Raw genomic sequence first — 16628 nt, 5'->3', positions numbered from 1 at the left:
TTATGATAACGGTAGAAGAAAGAGGAAGATCTGCCTGCTTGCATTTATGTTTAGGGTTTCTCGATTAAGAGTACTATATATCGTAAACGGTGGAAAACACTTGATATTTAAATTAGTATCGACACAAACTATATTAGTGTCGACACATTATTTAGACATATTCTTTCATAAAACCGGTATAATTGTACCGGTTAGATTGAAAAATTACATATTACATTATACTTTTGGGTTCGATGATTTTTGGATCGACACTTTTTATATATGGATCGACACTTTATGGGTGCACCTTGTTTTCCATTCATTCTGGGGAAAAAATATCGACACAAACTATATTTGTGTCGACACATTATTTAGACATATTCTCTCATAAAACCGGTATAATTGTACCGATTAGATTGAAAAATTACATATTACATTATACTTTTGGGTTCGATGATTTTGGGATCGACACTTTTTATATATGGATCGACACTTTATGGGTGCACCTTGTTTTTAATTCATTCTGGAAAAAAAATATCGACACAAACTATATTAGTGTCGACACATTATTTAGACATATTCTCTCATAAAACCGGTATAATTGTACCGGTTAGATTGAAAAATTACATATTACATTATACTTTTGGGTTCGATGATTTTGGGATCGACACTTTTATATATGGATCGACACTTTATGGGTGCACCTTGTTTTTAATTCATTCTGGAAAAAAAATCGACACAAACTATATTAGTGTCGACACATTATTTAGACATATTCTCTCATAAAACCGGTATAATTGTACCGGTTAGATTGAAAAATTACATATTACATTATACTTTTGGGTTCGATGATTTTGGGATCGACACTTTTTATATATAGATCGACACTTTATGGGTGCACCTTGTTTTTAATTCATTCTGGGAAAAAAATATCGACACAAACTATATTAGTGTCGACATATTATTTAGACATATTCTCTCATAAAACCGGTATAATTGTACGGTTAGATTGAAAAATTACATATTACATTATACTTTTGGGTTCGATGATTTGGGATCGACACTTTTTATATGGATCGACACTTTATGGGTGCACCTTGTTTTTAATTCATTCTGGGAAAAAAAATATCGACACAAACTATATTAGTGTCGACACATTATTTAGACATATCTCTCATAAAACCGGTATAATGTACCGGTTAGATTGAAAAATTACATATTACATTATACTTTTGGGTTCGATGATTTTGGGATCGACACTTTTTATATATGGATCGACACTTTATGGGTGCACCTTGTTTTAATTCATTCTGGAAAAAAAATATCGACAAACTATATTAGTGTCGACACATTATTTAGACATATTCTCTCATAAAACCGGTATAATTGTACCGGTTAGATTGAAAAATACATATTACATTATACTTTTGGGTTCGATGATTTTGGGATCGACACTTTTTATATATGGATCGACACTTTATGGGTGCACATTGTTTTTTTCATTCTGGAAAAAAAAATATCGACACAAACTATATTAGGTCGACACATTATTTAGACATATTCTCTCATAAAACTGGTATAATTGTACCGGTTAGATTGAAAAATTACATATTACATTATACTTTTGGGTTCGATGATTTTGGGATCGACACTTTTTTATATGGATCGACACTTTATGGGTGCACCTTGTTTTTAATTCATTCTGGAAAAAAAAAAATATCGACACAAAACTATATTAGTGTCGACACATTATTTAGACATATTCTCATAAAACCGGTATAATTGTACCGGTTAGATTGAAAAATTACATATTACATTATACTTTTGGGTCGATGATTTTGGGATCGACACTTTTTATATATGGATCGACACTTTATGGGTGCACCTTGTTTTTAATTCATTCTGGAAAAAAAAATATCGACACAAACTATATTAGTGTCGACACATATTTAGACATATTCTCTCATAAAACCGGTATAATTGTACCGGTTAGATTGAAAAATTACATATTACATTATACTTTGGTTTTCGATGTTTTGGGATTGACACTTTTTTATATATGGATCGACACTTTATGGGTGCACCCTGTTGGCCATATTGTAAATTTGCCTTTTACTTCCAAGTATCGACATGACCCTTAATGTGTATAAGAAACATGTACAACATACTGCTAACTTTTCTCATCTCATTCATAATTATATTCACATACAAAAATATAAATCGTATACAAAATTATAAATCTTATACAAAATTAACTCGTAATATTGCATTTACATCATTGCATCATTTTGTTTTCTTATGTAATATTGCAGCTTTTGTTTCTCCTGTCTTCGTTCATTTTGATTGTGGCTTACGAGATCGTTTAATACTCGCGATCGATCCCAGTCTCCAACAACCTATATTCAAATTGTTAGAACGTTAAGTATTGTCAACTACAACATTCAATCTACGACTTTTAACAATTTTACCACAAACAATTTTTCTATCCACTTACAAAATCACCAGTTGCCCCTGTAGAACCGATCGATTCCATCCACATCATCACATACATGCCGCAATCATATCTGTTACAAAATTTGAAACCACACATGTCAATTATGAATACTACATAAATTAAGCTTTCTATTTGTGATAACATCTCATACCCATTCAATTGCTTATTCTTCTTATGCTCCACAAATTTGAAATTTTTCAAGGGTTTTCCTAGAGATCCACATGACTCAACCCAAATGCGTTTCTTATTATAAGAATCTAATATTTTAATCTGCATTAAAATAGAAGAAGTTATGCACCAAAAAAATTATGCATTATAATTTACATAATGTCCTTTCATACTACATACATACCAATCTCTTAGCATCATTCACTCTCTGTTTAGCTGCTTCAGTTGTAAACATACTATCATATATTGTTACAACATGATCTACCATATCCAACACCAACAGATACCAATGTGAATTATGGTATTATTGTGATCATTATCTGCAACAAATTTCACACCCAATTTGACAAAATTCAACATTCTATATCCGAACATCATTTGCAATTGGTATGGTGTCTTACCTTCTCACAGTCGGTGAATTTCACATAGTTATCCAATATGACACCCAGAAGGTAGAAATATTCTCAACACTTTCTTTGTTGTTGGCTTCCAACGCCTGTTACTGTAATTACGCAACAAACATTATTAATTTACCGTCTATAACACTACTTTTCAATATTTATTAATTTAACTCACCACTAAGAGGTAGGAAGGTAGCCAATCCTCCGGTGTGACTTTTGAGAATCGTAGCATATGGTCCAGGCGAGCAATCGATAACCTAACAAAATTAATTACACAATCAGAACATATTCAATAAGTTTTATTTATTTTCTATTTTCTACTACCACACCGCCAACCCATTCCGTAGGCTTCAACGTTGAACGTCGTATACAGTAGCGAATTGATTTCCCATTGATATTACAGAATATCTATGAATCATTAGGATTAATATCTTGTCATGAAATATTTAAATATCACTCACAAAACAATATATTTCACTTACCCGATTCTAACTCGCTATTCCATAAATAATCACAAATTGCAGCTTCGATGTCATCAATTCCGGTTGGAATATCCGCTTTTTCAACCTACAATTTTGCATACAAATTTTGTCACAACAAATAATAAAAATCAATTAAGTATTCTTTTATTAAACTTACCTTCTGTTTTCTTCTGGGTGCAGGACATTCCGAATCCAAAACTGCTGCTATAAACACTCTCCGGTGTATAAATGACATCGACTTCCTTCCTCCTCATTTCTTCCATCTCTTCTTCTTCCTCCTCCTCTTTCTTCTTCATATTTTTTCAGTTCATCGTACTTTTTTTCTACATAGCTCTTCATATCTTTATTTCACCCTTCAATTGAGCTCCTTCATCCGAGTATTTATCAACCACCCCCTTCACCCCCGTAAGTTCACTCCTCAAATCAAACAACCTCTTCACCACTCCCTCAAATCTCCCACCAGCTTAATATCACCCCTTAACACCCTAACTTCACCACTTCACCTCAACACCTCTACTTCTTTCACCACTCCATCTATTTTTCCTTCCACTACCCCTTATGCCTCTCGAGTGTATCTTCGACTCTCTCGAGTTTCTCTACGACTTGATCAAGTTTCTCTTCGACTCTTTTGTCTTTGCATGATTTCAAATTGGATTTTTTTGATATCAGCCAATTCAGACATCAAAATGTCGAAGTTACTCTGTTTTGCTTCACCGTCGTCCCACTCACCTTCATCCCCCAATACAACCATCCCTCCTTTCTTCTCCTCTGCCTCCTCTACATCCTTGCCAATAACCTTCAAAAAATTAAATTACAATATTAAGACATTGATTATTATTAATATTATTTAATTACATTTATTACCATTTCTTGCTTCTTCCCTCTATCCAATTTCAACTTCACCATCACTCTAACCACCTCTTCCTTCCCCCATGCACGGATGCGTGCCACTCCGGTTCTTCATAAGCCGGCACTGCCTCACAGCCCGACCAAAAATCGAACAGTGCAACCTGCATTTATAATAAAATTTATATTTTTATATAAAAACACAAAAAAGTGATTCAACTCATTTACCTCTAAGATTGCTATGCACCCTTTGAGGTATCTCTGGCTGCCCTTTTTAAAGGTGATTATTGATTCAATCAATCTCGAATGGATATATTCAGCCCAATTGAATTCACCCTTCAAGCCTTCATCGCAAATGAGCTTCATATATTCCTTGTTCGTTGACGTATCACCCGTTGGACAAAGAAATATCCCGACAAGGTACAATAGAACTCGGGCCTTCAGCTCATCCCCCAAGTAAGATCCACTTTTGATATCCTCTTCAACTTCAGTATATGTCACCTTATGATTCAAACCATATTTGGAGGCAAGTGCTTTCCAGTTCTTACTCCTACAGACTTCTATAACACTTTTGCCTTTGTTTTGTACCCCCAATACGGCTGCAGCAGTCGATACCCCCAGAGGGAATGAATAATCACCATACTTAGCCATACATTGACTGACGTCAAATTGTGCCATCAAGGATCGACACAATTCCCTCCGAATAGGTCGATCCCTTACTTCGATCAACGATCCAAAACCTATTTCTCCCAGCACATTCAACTGACCCTTCTCCTTAAGGTGTTTAATTAATAAATTCACCCTTTTAATGCTGCATCTTGTCGACACTTCCTACATTTTTAACAATATATGTTATAGTTCTTATATATTTTTGTATCAACGTATTTACAAGTTTAATGAATACCTTATTTTCATGTGCTTTCCTCCGTTCTTTGTATTCTTTACTATCATTCCTTGACTGTGTGATGTAAGGTTCCTTTTCAGCATCACTCATTGAATTCCATTTGGACCTCACATCTTTTTCACCTAATATTAAACATAAACGTTTCTTAATCAATACATTAACACTAAATACTAATACTACTCAATGTCAATTTCATTTTACATACCGAACCGCTCTGTGCCATCTCCCTTCATCCTTTTGCATTCGGCCATACTGTTAACATTTATAATTTGTAATCAATTTAAAGTTTATCGATACTTTAATCCAATTACCATTTCAACAATAATAACAAAACATTGATACTTACTAGAAGTACATATATCCACCCTTTGGTTGCTTTCGAGTCTCGGCCTCAATTTCAAAGTCATCTGCTCCACCAACAATTTTCCAACCCATTGACTCCATTTTTCCTTCATATATCAGTTTACGCAAATCAAATTATTTGTTACATACACTTTTCAATATACAAATATAGATAACTACTCTTGTGGTAAAACGGTTTTCTTCAAAAGAATTTGAACGGCCACACCAAAATGTGTCGGCACATTTATACAACCTATAATATCATTTTCTACCTAAATATTTAATAAAAGTATCGACATTTATATTTTTCCTTGAATATCTATTTCTACCTGCAATCGGTCCCAAATGCTTCCTTACTCCAAAACCCCAAACAACACATAAAAAACCCTATCGCGATTACTGTAATAATAAAAATTAGGGTTTCGACAACATACTTTTCGATTCGACTGCAGCAACAAACAAACAAACTTCGCTTTAGAAACGCCTTCTGAAATGCAGCAACAATTACTCTTCGATTTCAAAAACTCGTCCGTTCTATCTTTTTTCAGAGGATATTTAGCTATGGCCTTTATATTTTCATCGGATATGTTATTTATATTTAATCGATACAAATACAAAAGTGTCGATACTTTTATGTCAGGTGTCGATACTTTCGAAAGGATAATTACCTATTTCTTTGAAAGTGTCGATAATTTATTACACGTACTTACGAAAGTATCGACACTTTCAATATATCCGGTATCATTTTACCGGTTTTATCATTTTGTTACCGGTTTTATCATATTTTTACCTGTTATATCGTTGTGGATCGATATTTTTTTTTTAAAGTATCGACACATTATAGGCGCTATAACTGCTTCTCTTTTAAATTCACAAAGTGTCGATCCTTATATAACGTATCGACACTTTTAAATTTACCGGTTTTATCATTTTGTTACCGGTTTTATCATATTTTTACCTGGTATATCGTTTTGGATCGATATATTTTTAAAAGTATCGACACTTTTTAGGATTTAAAACTGCTTTTAAAGTTATGTAATTTATGTTTCAATTTATTTAATAGTGTTCCATGTTTTCCACCTACAATATTAATTTAATAATTTAATTTACACAAATTTATTTGATTGTTTTGATATTTATAAAATATTATTTAGAATTTAAATTTAACAATATTAACCAAATATAATAAATATGTTTTCAACAGTGAAATAAGTATGGACACTTTTTATAAAAATGATATATATTTTTTGAAAGTTATGTAATTTATGTTTCAATTTTTTTAATAGTGTTTCATGTTTTCCACCTACAATATTAATTTAATAATTTCATTTACACAAAAAATTATTTGATTGTTTTGATATTTTATAAAATATTATTTAGATTTTAAATTTAACAATATTAACTAAAGATAATAATAAATATATTTTCACAGTGAAATAAGTATGGACACTTTTATAAAAAGGATAGATAATTTACAATATAACAGGTAAAAATATGACAAAACCAGATTCATTATGACAAAACCGGTAAAATTTACTTGATATGTTAAAAGTATGGACACTTTTATAAAAAGGATAGATACGCCTCATAAATTCATGTTTCGCGGGATATGATCACATATTCATATCTATGCACAAAGCCCCTTGTCTCCCTACACAGTGCCCCTACTAAAACTTAGGTACAAGGCTCAAAGCACTCTATTCACCGCATCCCCATAAAGCCAAGATCACCATCAATCAAACCTAACGTGACGTCAAACATTGTAAACACCTCCCATCCCATCCATGGCGTCACGTCAAATAAAACCTGCCCATCGCCGCTTACTTCCACCCTTATAGACATCATTTTCCTTGCTGCTCATCAGCTGCAGCTTTTAGTTTTTCATATGACTTGGGTTTTCTTCTAAGATACGCTGAATTAGAGAAGGTAAATTTCATTTATTGTCACTAAAATGTAAATTTATTTTAATCATTAAAAAATATATTTTAAAGATACTTTTGTGGATATGTTGATATATTTTGATTTGAGACTGCTTCCTGAAATCTCAGTAGTTGTTATCGTCCCATGAATTTTGGCCATAAGCTATGAATTATGGAAGTGCTAGTTAAGTCCATTGTTGCAAAATCTTGTTTGGTCAATTACTTTTATTAAGAAGAATTCGATATATCATAGTGTCTCAAATTGTTCCAATATCTAAACATCTTTATGTGGAAACTTTGTTTACAACGCAAGACTGCAAATTTTGCCACTGCAGGGAATGATAAGCATAGCCTGTTATAAAGGAATAAAAATCATCTTTCCCATAACTACACCTAACTATAACTCACAGTTCTACGTGATATTGCAACAATACTAACAATCTAGCATGCTTACAAAACGATTTATTTGATAAATTTAGAAAGTGCTTAAGATACACGTAAAACACAAAGCAATTAAAAGCCATCACCCAATAATACTGATATGCACATACAGAGAGATGATCAGAATATGGATTCTATTCCTAACAACATAAAAAACTTAACAATCTAGCGGCCAGGATTCTCCAGAGGCAGAGGTGGGAGGATTTAAAATCATCTGACCGCTGGCTTTATCGAAAGCCATTGAGGTGGACATTTCATGGCCAGTAACTGCACCTTCAGAAAACCCCAACACAGTATAATCCATCTCAAACAACCAGGGATTTTGACATCCTGGGTTGGGATGAATCTTGTCCATCCAGTTCACGCTGGTGTTGGAATCTAAATGGGAAAAGTTGGCCTCCGTCTTGCGCTGTTTGGGAATAGTAGTTTGTTCCCTCGAGAAGCAACCTTGATGTGAGAGTAGGGAGTTGAAGAGCATCGATACTGATGAGTTGTTGTCGTTTGTCAAAGTGTGATTGTCGGTTGTGCCACTATTAGTAATGGTGGAAGTGGCTGAAAGTAACCCATTGGACGGGAAGAGCCGAGAGTGTAATTGTGAGACAACGGGGTTTATCAGGTATTTCAGGTCATTTTCATGGCGGTGAATCAGATAAGAATTGTGATCTTGCATTAGAGTTTGAGATTGAGACTCTGAAAACGATGCTGGACATGGGTTTTCAAGCAACGGCGGCGAGAAAGTCGTTGAACACGATGATACAGCCATCACATGGCTTTTTCCTTGAGATAGGGCATTTTTCTTCTCACCCGTTTTGTTAAATATTCTGCAAATCGCCCATTCTTCCTGCAAAAAGTAACCATTTTTCTTCTCATCCGTTTGAAAGAATAAATTATTTAGATAAACGATTAAGAAAATGCAGATATGGCAGCTGCAACTACTGACAGCCAAATAGCAGCGATGGAGTGAAAACCAAAACCAATCAAATCAAAACCGACCCTGCTAGCTGGAGTAGTTAAAAATAAGGTGAAAGTTGTCAAGTCAGCATGGACACAAACACCATATACCATGCCCCTACCAGTGCAGATGATCAGTTCAATGACAATATATATATTATTTTAGCTCCAATAATAAGTCAAACCCAGAAAGCGACAAAGAGAGCTTCGATCGAGATGAGATGATATTCCCACGTGTGGCGGAGGGCCCGATTACCTTGCAGGTGGGACGGCAGGCGAAGTCACCGTCCAAGCGGTACTCATGCATGACCCACTTGGTCTTCTCCCCACGGGGTGCTCTGCCCATGTAGAAAACAAGGGTTTTCTTCATGCCCAAAAGAGCTCCGCTTGAGGCACTGTACACTTCCCTATCTTTTCCTGTGGCTTTCCAGTACCCGGCTCCCGTGGCTCTGTTCGTTCTAAGCCCGCTCGGGTATTTCCTGTCCCTCAGGCTGAAGAAGTACCACTCCCTCTTCCCCATTTTTGCCATATCTGATCATCATTCATGTCAAATATTAATTACTTCACATTTATTTACTTTACCAGCGACTAAAGATATACAATCTATTTATTTACATACATATGCATATATAGTCTCCAACAAATTGTACAATATTTATCAATACAGTCAGAATATTAATGATATACTGCTTGACAATGGGACAATGACCGTGTCTTTAAATTTTCGAATTTAAAATGTCCTCAAGAAAGATTGCAATAAACCCAACATGTTTCCATATTTTGTTGGAAATGTTTACTACACCTGAACTATCTAGTTAGGGTTCTTCTGTTATTATGCAGGATTTCCTGGCAACATAGTTACTATACATATAAATGTACATACAATGTAAATTCCACTCATGCAATCTATTACAGTATCCAAGATCTCGCTTTTTAAGATCATAATTCCTAGATGCGGTAGGATTATTCTGGTATTTGAAGATCAGAAGCCACTCTAATTCATAAACTACAGCTTAACTAGATCCCATTAGCAGAGAAACCAGCATTTTAAGCTTACCCCAAAAAGAGGGGAGAAGAGTATTTGCTTGGGCTCGGCTGAGAGGAAAGCAACAGAAACTTATCTAAGATTCTAAGGAATCTATAGAAACATGCATATGATATCCATGCTAAGAAAATGCAATGGTGTAAGGCGGGTGGAGAATATTCTTGGATAATCACTCAATTAATATTTGACTTTGGTTAAAAGCAAGAATATTTATATATATACCTGGAAGCTCCCATGGTTCACATCTGTTAAGGTCAACCTCAGCAATCTCCACTCCGCAGAAATTTCCGTTAAATACCTTTGAAGCCAAATAAAAGGTCACAAGTTCTTCATCGGTGGGGTGAAACCGGAACCCCGGCGGCAAACCCTGCTCGTTTACTTCTTCTCCTGCGAGTTCACTCAGAAGTTCCTCAACTGCCAGCATCTTCCAACCCAGCTCTACCCAATTCTTTTGTCTTGCAATGAGAAAACACGAGGAGAGAACGAAAGGTTTTGTAGTTCGCAACAACAAACCAAGGGTCGTTGTGGTTGTAAATGAAAGGGAATGGAATGGGCAACAAGGGCCGCGAACATGCACCTGAAAAGCCTTCTAAAACTGGGAAAAAGAAATCCAAAAAGTAGTTTCTCGGAAAAACAAGAGGGGTTGACGCTTAAAAAAATCTAAGGGGCATCATAAATGCAAACGCAAAGTTGGTTGCAGAAGGACAGAGATTTATGCGTGCGTATATGAGCATATTGGGCGGAGAGAGAGAGAGAGAGAGATGATTTCAGGTTCTCGGATTGATAACAGTGAGATCATCATCATCATCCCCGCCTAATTATTTATTTATTATGCACAAAATGTAAATAGTACTATTAATTTACTTGTTGTACAACAGGGAGGCTGCGACGTTCAGAATACCCACCCGAGCAGTTGTTTTCCTTTATATAATCTCTTCATTCTTTTCGTTCTGAATATACACTCCAAGTTACAAAAAATTAATATAACGTCCGTAGATCAAATGAGTAATTAGCTGCTCACTTAATTGATACACTCCAAGTTACAAGAAATGTCGGCGTTGCACTTGCACGTGTAGGATGATTATGTAAATTAAAAAGGCGGTCGCTCTCAGTAGGAAGCAGCAACTACGAGTTTTTCCAGATCTTATCTCCTAAGTAAAAGATAACAACGGCTAGGATCTACTCTACACTCTCTCCGGCATACTACTGTTTTTTAAATGTTTTAAGTAAAATTCTGTCATTAATTGTTATATGCTATATAAATTGTGGTATAAGGGGTTATCTATTGCCTTTAAACTTCACCTGCAGGCTGCAGCTAGGAAGCCGGGTCCATAGTACGTAGCCTTATAGGGTCTCTTTTTTCCTATTATTTTTATCTTTCTTGCTGTATCTGTCAGCGGCCGATCATTGAGCACCTTTATTCGTAACGTCTCTCTTCTTAACCCTTACCCACCATCGCTAAACAAACAAAGCCGAGCACGGTTCAATTTATACTCGTAGGGCCCACTAATCAATGGGGTGAGTGGCCCAGTCAGCTTAGCTTGGTCCACGACTTTGAAAAACTGAACTGCGCACTTACATTACGGATCCATTGTTGTTCACGTACAAGCAGTTTTTTAAACTACTTTTTCTAACTCGGCTTGCAATAACTGTTCTTAATAGTGTTGATTAAACAATAGTATATATTTAAAAAAAATTTAGGTAATTAATAATATTAAGAAAATATTTATTTTTATTTTTATCAAGATTACCTGATAAATTCAACTTAAATTTTTAACGACCAAAATGTTAAAAAAATAATAACTATTCGTTATCAGATTTAGATTCTCAATCTTTATAATCAATAATACAAATATTGTATGATAGGTCATGATGTAAAATCAATATGATGAAAATATATTAAGAGTATCCTGTATTGCACTTAAAGATTCGGCTGACGTGACAATCGCTGATACTGCGACAACAGGTCTGATCTCACTTCATCACTCTGTTTTCAGAAAGAGTGATGATTATCCTCAAATTTTTTAACTCTTGTAACCTGAATTGCATGTGTGTTCTCTCGAGCTGTGTCGTTTTACTCACTGCAAACGAAGTGCCCCACAACCTGCGCAAAGCTTTGTTTAGATCGCTCTCATGAATCATGATTTTATGTGGGTTTGAGTACGGATGACAATCGGGTGAGATAGATGAAGATTTTGATAGATTCAAACTTGATTTGATAATTATAATTATTTTATTTTATTTTACATTTTAATATTTTATAATTATCCCTTAATAAGATAAATTCTTTCTAAACTCAAACCAAACCGTCATACATGGTGTTTTTTATTTGATTGTCAATGTCACGCTTAATACCAAAAAAAAAAAATCAATTCTACCCAAGCCCAAGAAAATTGTAGTGGCAATACCACAACCGGCTCCTGATTCTATGGTTTTTAATTTTTTACACATAATCTTTTTTTTTTTGACAGTCTTCATTGTAAATAGGTTGGGATGTATAAATAGGTTGGGATGTATTTGGTTGATTACAACTTTCTCAAATCTTATTATACAACACCTAAATATCTCTCAAATCTTATTTTTGTAATTTTTTGTTCATCATGAGTAACACGGCTGAATCTTCCGTCGGGGGAAACCTTGAAGTCGTGAGAGTGATCGAACACACTCGAAACAAATATATTTGGGATCACTACGATTTATGTGAGATGTCAAATGGCTCGAGGAGGGCGCGTTGTAAACTTTGTCTAAAGTTTCTTGCATCGGAAGGAAACACGACGTTGAAGAACCATTTGACAAAATCATGCAAGGCACTTTGCTCAAGATCGGATCCTAGTCAATCGAATATTACACCGCAAGGTGGTGTTTTTGTTTACGACAACGAAAAATTACGAGAAGCGTTTACAAAGTTCGTGATTACAAAAGCATTGCCGTTCGACCACTTTGATGATGAAGATTTCACGACAACAATTCAACAACTAATGCAACCACGTTATACTCAAGTAAGTCGTACTACCCTTAGAAGAGATGCTATAAAAAAGTGGCGTACGGCGAGGGAAAAAATGATTTTAGGATTCCAAGAACACCGTTATGGTGTGTCGCTTACATGTGACGTTTGGAGTTCCCCTTATAATACCGGAAATTCTTTTTTAAACGTTACGTCACATTGGTTAGATCAAGATAATTGGCAAATGATGAAAAGAACAATCGCGTTTGAATTATTTGGTGAGCCGCATACCGGTGCTAATTTATTTACACTTTTAAAAAGGGTAATTTGTCTTTATAAATTAGAAAATAAAGTTTTTTCTATATCCTTTGATAATGCATCGAATAATACAACGCGTTTTAAAAGGGTAATTGTGTCTTTATAAATTAGAAATAAAGTTTTTTTCTATATCCTTTGATAATGCATCGAATAATACAAACGCGGTTCCAAGATTGAAAATATTACTTTCACCGATTTTAGACGGTGCGTTTTTTCATACCCGTTGCTTTGCACACATAATTAATTTATCCTCCGTGCAAGCCGGTTTTGGAGGTTATTGAGCCGATTAGATTATAATTTAAAACAATGATAAAATCGTTCTTTGTAACAACAAAAAGACTAAATGATTATAAACGATTTTGTAAGTCCGTTAACAAAAAAGCTTTGGGTCCTAATTTGGATTGTCCAACTCGTTGGAACTCAACTTGGATGATGATGCATACTGCCTTAAGGCAAAGGGAAACATTGCAAACATTTCATGATCGGCTTTTTGAGAGGGGTCATGTCCCAAACATTTATCCGGATTCGAGTGGGAAACTATAGCCAAAATAACCGATTTGCTTGGGGTTTTTTAAAAATGCAACAACTTTTTTATCCGGTGTTTATTACCCTACTAGCCCCGTTGGTTCTTATCAAATATTTTTTGTTGGCTACCCTACTAAATGACTTTGAATTTGAAACCGAAGTTTTTCAAGAAATTGGCTTTGCAATGAAAGAAAAACTTTTAAAATATTTTAAGGAGATTCCCCCCCATTTTTACTTGTACCGACGCTTTAAACCCAACGTTAAATGTTGGCGGGTTGAAACACTATTGAACAAATTGCGTTTGCTTTTAATCTAACGATGATGAACCCCACTTTGTCCAAAACCAAATAAATTATTTTAACAAATTTTTCGAGCATGTTTGCAATTTATTTAACTAAATACGGATCAAGTAGTGTAATACACGATTAAATGAGAATGATGGCGGAATCATCTAGTAGACGCCAGTAACATAAATTTGAATCTTTTAACACTCTTGTAAATTCCCAATCCAACGATCACGTACTACCACCCCAAGTAGCGAGTTGGGAAATTACATGTCATGCGATTTTCTATCAAAAATGACATTTGAAGAGTTTGAAAGTTTGGATATTTTGGCTTGGTGGAAAGAAAGGAAGCACAATTTCCGATTCTAGCCGCCATGGCCCGTGATTTACTACTGTCCAAGCTTCTACGTAGCTTCGGAATCTGCTTTTTTAGTGGTATGGTTATATCGCAACGGAGATCAAGACTAAGTCCCGGTCGGTGGAATATGCATTTTTAAAGGATTATTTTGGATGGAGCGACTCGTAAGCAACATATTACCACCCTAGAAGATGCAATTGATGCCGATTTGGAAGCAAACTTACACATTGAGAAGTCGAACTTGGAATATCCCCTCCAAACGAAGAAGGCGAAGATGATGAAGAAGAGATGGCAATGTAGTTTATTTTTAAACTTTATTTCAATTATCGTAAACTTTGTTTCAATTATCGAACTTGAAGTTTTTAAGTATTTGAATTTATCGAACTTGGAAGTTTTTAAGTATTTGAATTTATCAAACTTGGAAGTATTTAAGTATTTCAATTATTTGAGTTAATCGATCGACGGAATCGGCCAAGAGGGGGTGAATTGGCAATTAAAATTTCGGTGGAAGCTTTTGCAGAAAATTGAAAGATTTGCACAGCGATTTAGAGTGGTTCGACTTTCTCAATCAAAGTCTACGTCCACTACCTTAGCTATCCACACTAAGGATTTTCCACAAATTCACTAATTTGTATTCTTTTGAGGACAAAGAGTACCTTACAAACCCTCAAGAATTATACCCCAAATTCTTGAGAAAACTCTCTCCCAAAGAGAACAATACAAATTTGCAAACTTACAAGGAAATCCTCACAAGGTAGATTGTTTGCACAATTCTAGAACAAAGAAAAGAACACTCAAAGATGAATACAATTGAGCACAATATGTGTTCTTGAAAGCAAAATGAATATTGAATGAAAATAGGCTTGAAATGCTCAAACTTGAGGTTTGATGCTTTCTCTTTGATTCTCTCTTGATTCTAGTTGCTTGATGTTTATTGTCTTTGATCAATGGCTTCTAAGCTTGCTTAAATACACCTTGAATCACTTCTGAACGTTAGGGATAATTAATGAAGATAATATAGCCGTTTAAGTGTGAAAACATTTAATAAAAATGCTTGGAGCGTGGGGGGAATCGATACCCTCTCATAGGGAATCGGTTCCCTAAGTGTAAAATTCAAATATTTCGACCGTTGAATAGGGGGGATCGGTACCCCCTATGGGGGAATCGGTTCCCTCCGAGCATTCTGGAAATCTCGGAGCCAAACCATTCAGGGGGAATCGGTACCCCCTTGGGGGGAAATCGGTTCCCTCTGAGCAATCTGGAATTTTTGGTTTTGAAATGGTTCGAAATACTTTGAAAGATTATTTTGAAATTGTTTTAAGATTAAAACTTAATTTTACACTTAAGTAAGAATTAAAAATGATTTTTGAAATATTTCGAGTAATGTTTTGATATTTAAATAATTATATCGAATATACTTAGAAAATCATTTGAAAAATCTTAAAATTCATTTAACTTAATTTGTTATATCGAAATATCAAAATGTTTTCAACAATTATCGTAAACTTTGTTGCAATTGATGACGATGTAATTTTTAATAATATTTAAAATCGGTTTTTTTTATAACCGGTTTTTAAAAAAAAATCGGTTTTTTTAAAACCGAAACCGGTTACACCGGTTAGGATATCCGGCCCTCCAAACCGGTTAAAAACCGAACCGATTATTTTATAAACCGGTTTTTTTTCTATGGGAAAAAACAGGATCGGATAAAAACCGGATCGGATTAAAATCCGACTTCTGTGCAACCCTATTCACAGTATATACACACACAACAATAACATATGTTGAAGAACGTTGGACCAGGTTTTCCAGCTTTGGTTATATGTCAACTATAATACATACGCACTTTATATTTTTCAAAGACATGTTTTGTAGAATATATCTTAGTTGATGTGACAAAAACCTCAAATGATGTTTTTTACCATTTAATCATTAAAGACTAAAATGGTTTTTTTTAATAATATATCAACACTACTAAAAAATGGGGCAATTTTATTAAAAATTAAATTATTAAAAAATGGGTTTACATTCATTACCCACTAATAATTTTAAAATGTAATACTGATTTATAAAAGTAATCTCTTTTACATTATTATTTCTTGTTTTTCTTCGTTGAATACTTGAATAACCCTGCTTTGGTTGATTGGATTATGATTGTTGATGGAGTTCTTGGGTTTATTAGCATATAGTCTAGTTGTTGTTCTAACATGTCATCATGTACTGTAGT

At 34.5% G+C, this 16628-nt stretch overlaps 1 protein-coding gene across 1 annotated transcript; it reads right to left on the bottom strand.

Annotated features, from left to right (window-relative positions):
• Nucleotides 1–8133: 8133 nt before the first annotated feature.
• Nucleotides 8134–10478, bottom strand: LOC120190483 (protein CUP-SHAPED COTYLEDON 3-like). The gene is made up of 3 exons (XM_039193555.1): nt 10195–10478; nt 9184–9458; nt 8134–8817 (listed from the first exon to the last, which is right to left on the bottom strand). The coding sequence occupies exons 1-3, from the start codon at nt 10394–10396 to the stop codon at nt 8134–8136; spliced, it is 1161 nt and encodes a 386-aa protein (XP_039049486.1). The 5' UTR covers nt 10397–10478.
• Nucleotides 10479–16628: the final 6150 nt, after the last annotated feature.

Source organism: Hibiscus syriacus, unplaced genomic scaffold (genome assembly GCF_006381635.1).
Source record: "Hibiscus syriacus cultivar Baekdansim isolate YM2019G1 unplaced genomic scaffold, ASM638163v2 tig00116962_pilon, whole genome shotgun sequence".
Taxonomy (NCBI): Eukaryota; Viridiplantae; Streptophyta; class Magnoliopsida; order Malvales; family Malvaceae; genus Hibiscus; species Hibiscus syriacus.
This window is presented reverse-complemented; position numbering and strand designations above follow the sequence as displayed.

Bases quoted from the DNA above. Each gene is read 5' to 3' on its own strand.
- LOC120190483 (XM_039193555.1), bottom strand. From the start codon at position 10,396: ATGCTGGCAGTTGAGGAACTTCTGAGTGAACTCGCAGGAGAAGAAGTA. The intron at 9,459-10,194 runs GTATATATATAA...AATGATGATCAG, and splicing joins TGAACCATGGGAGCTTCCAG to ATATGGCAAAAATGGGGAAG. The intron at 8,818-9,183 runs GTAATCGGGCCC...TACTTTTTGCAG, and splicing joins CCTGCCGTCCCACCTGCAAG to GAAGAATGGGCGATTTGCAG.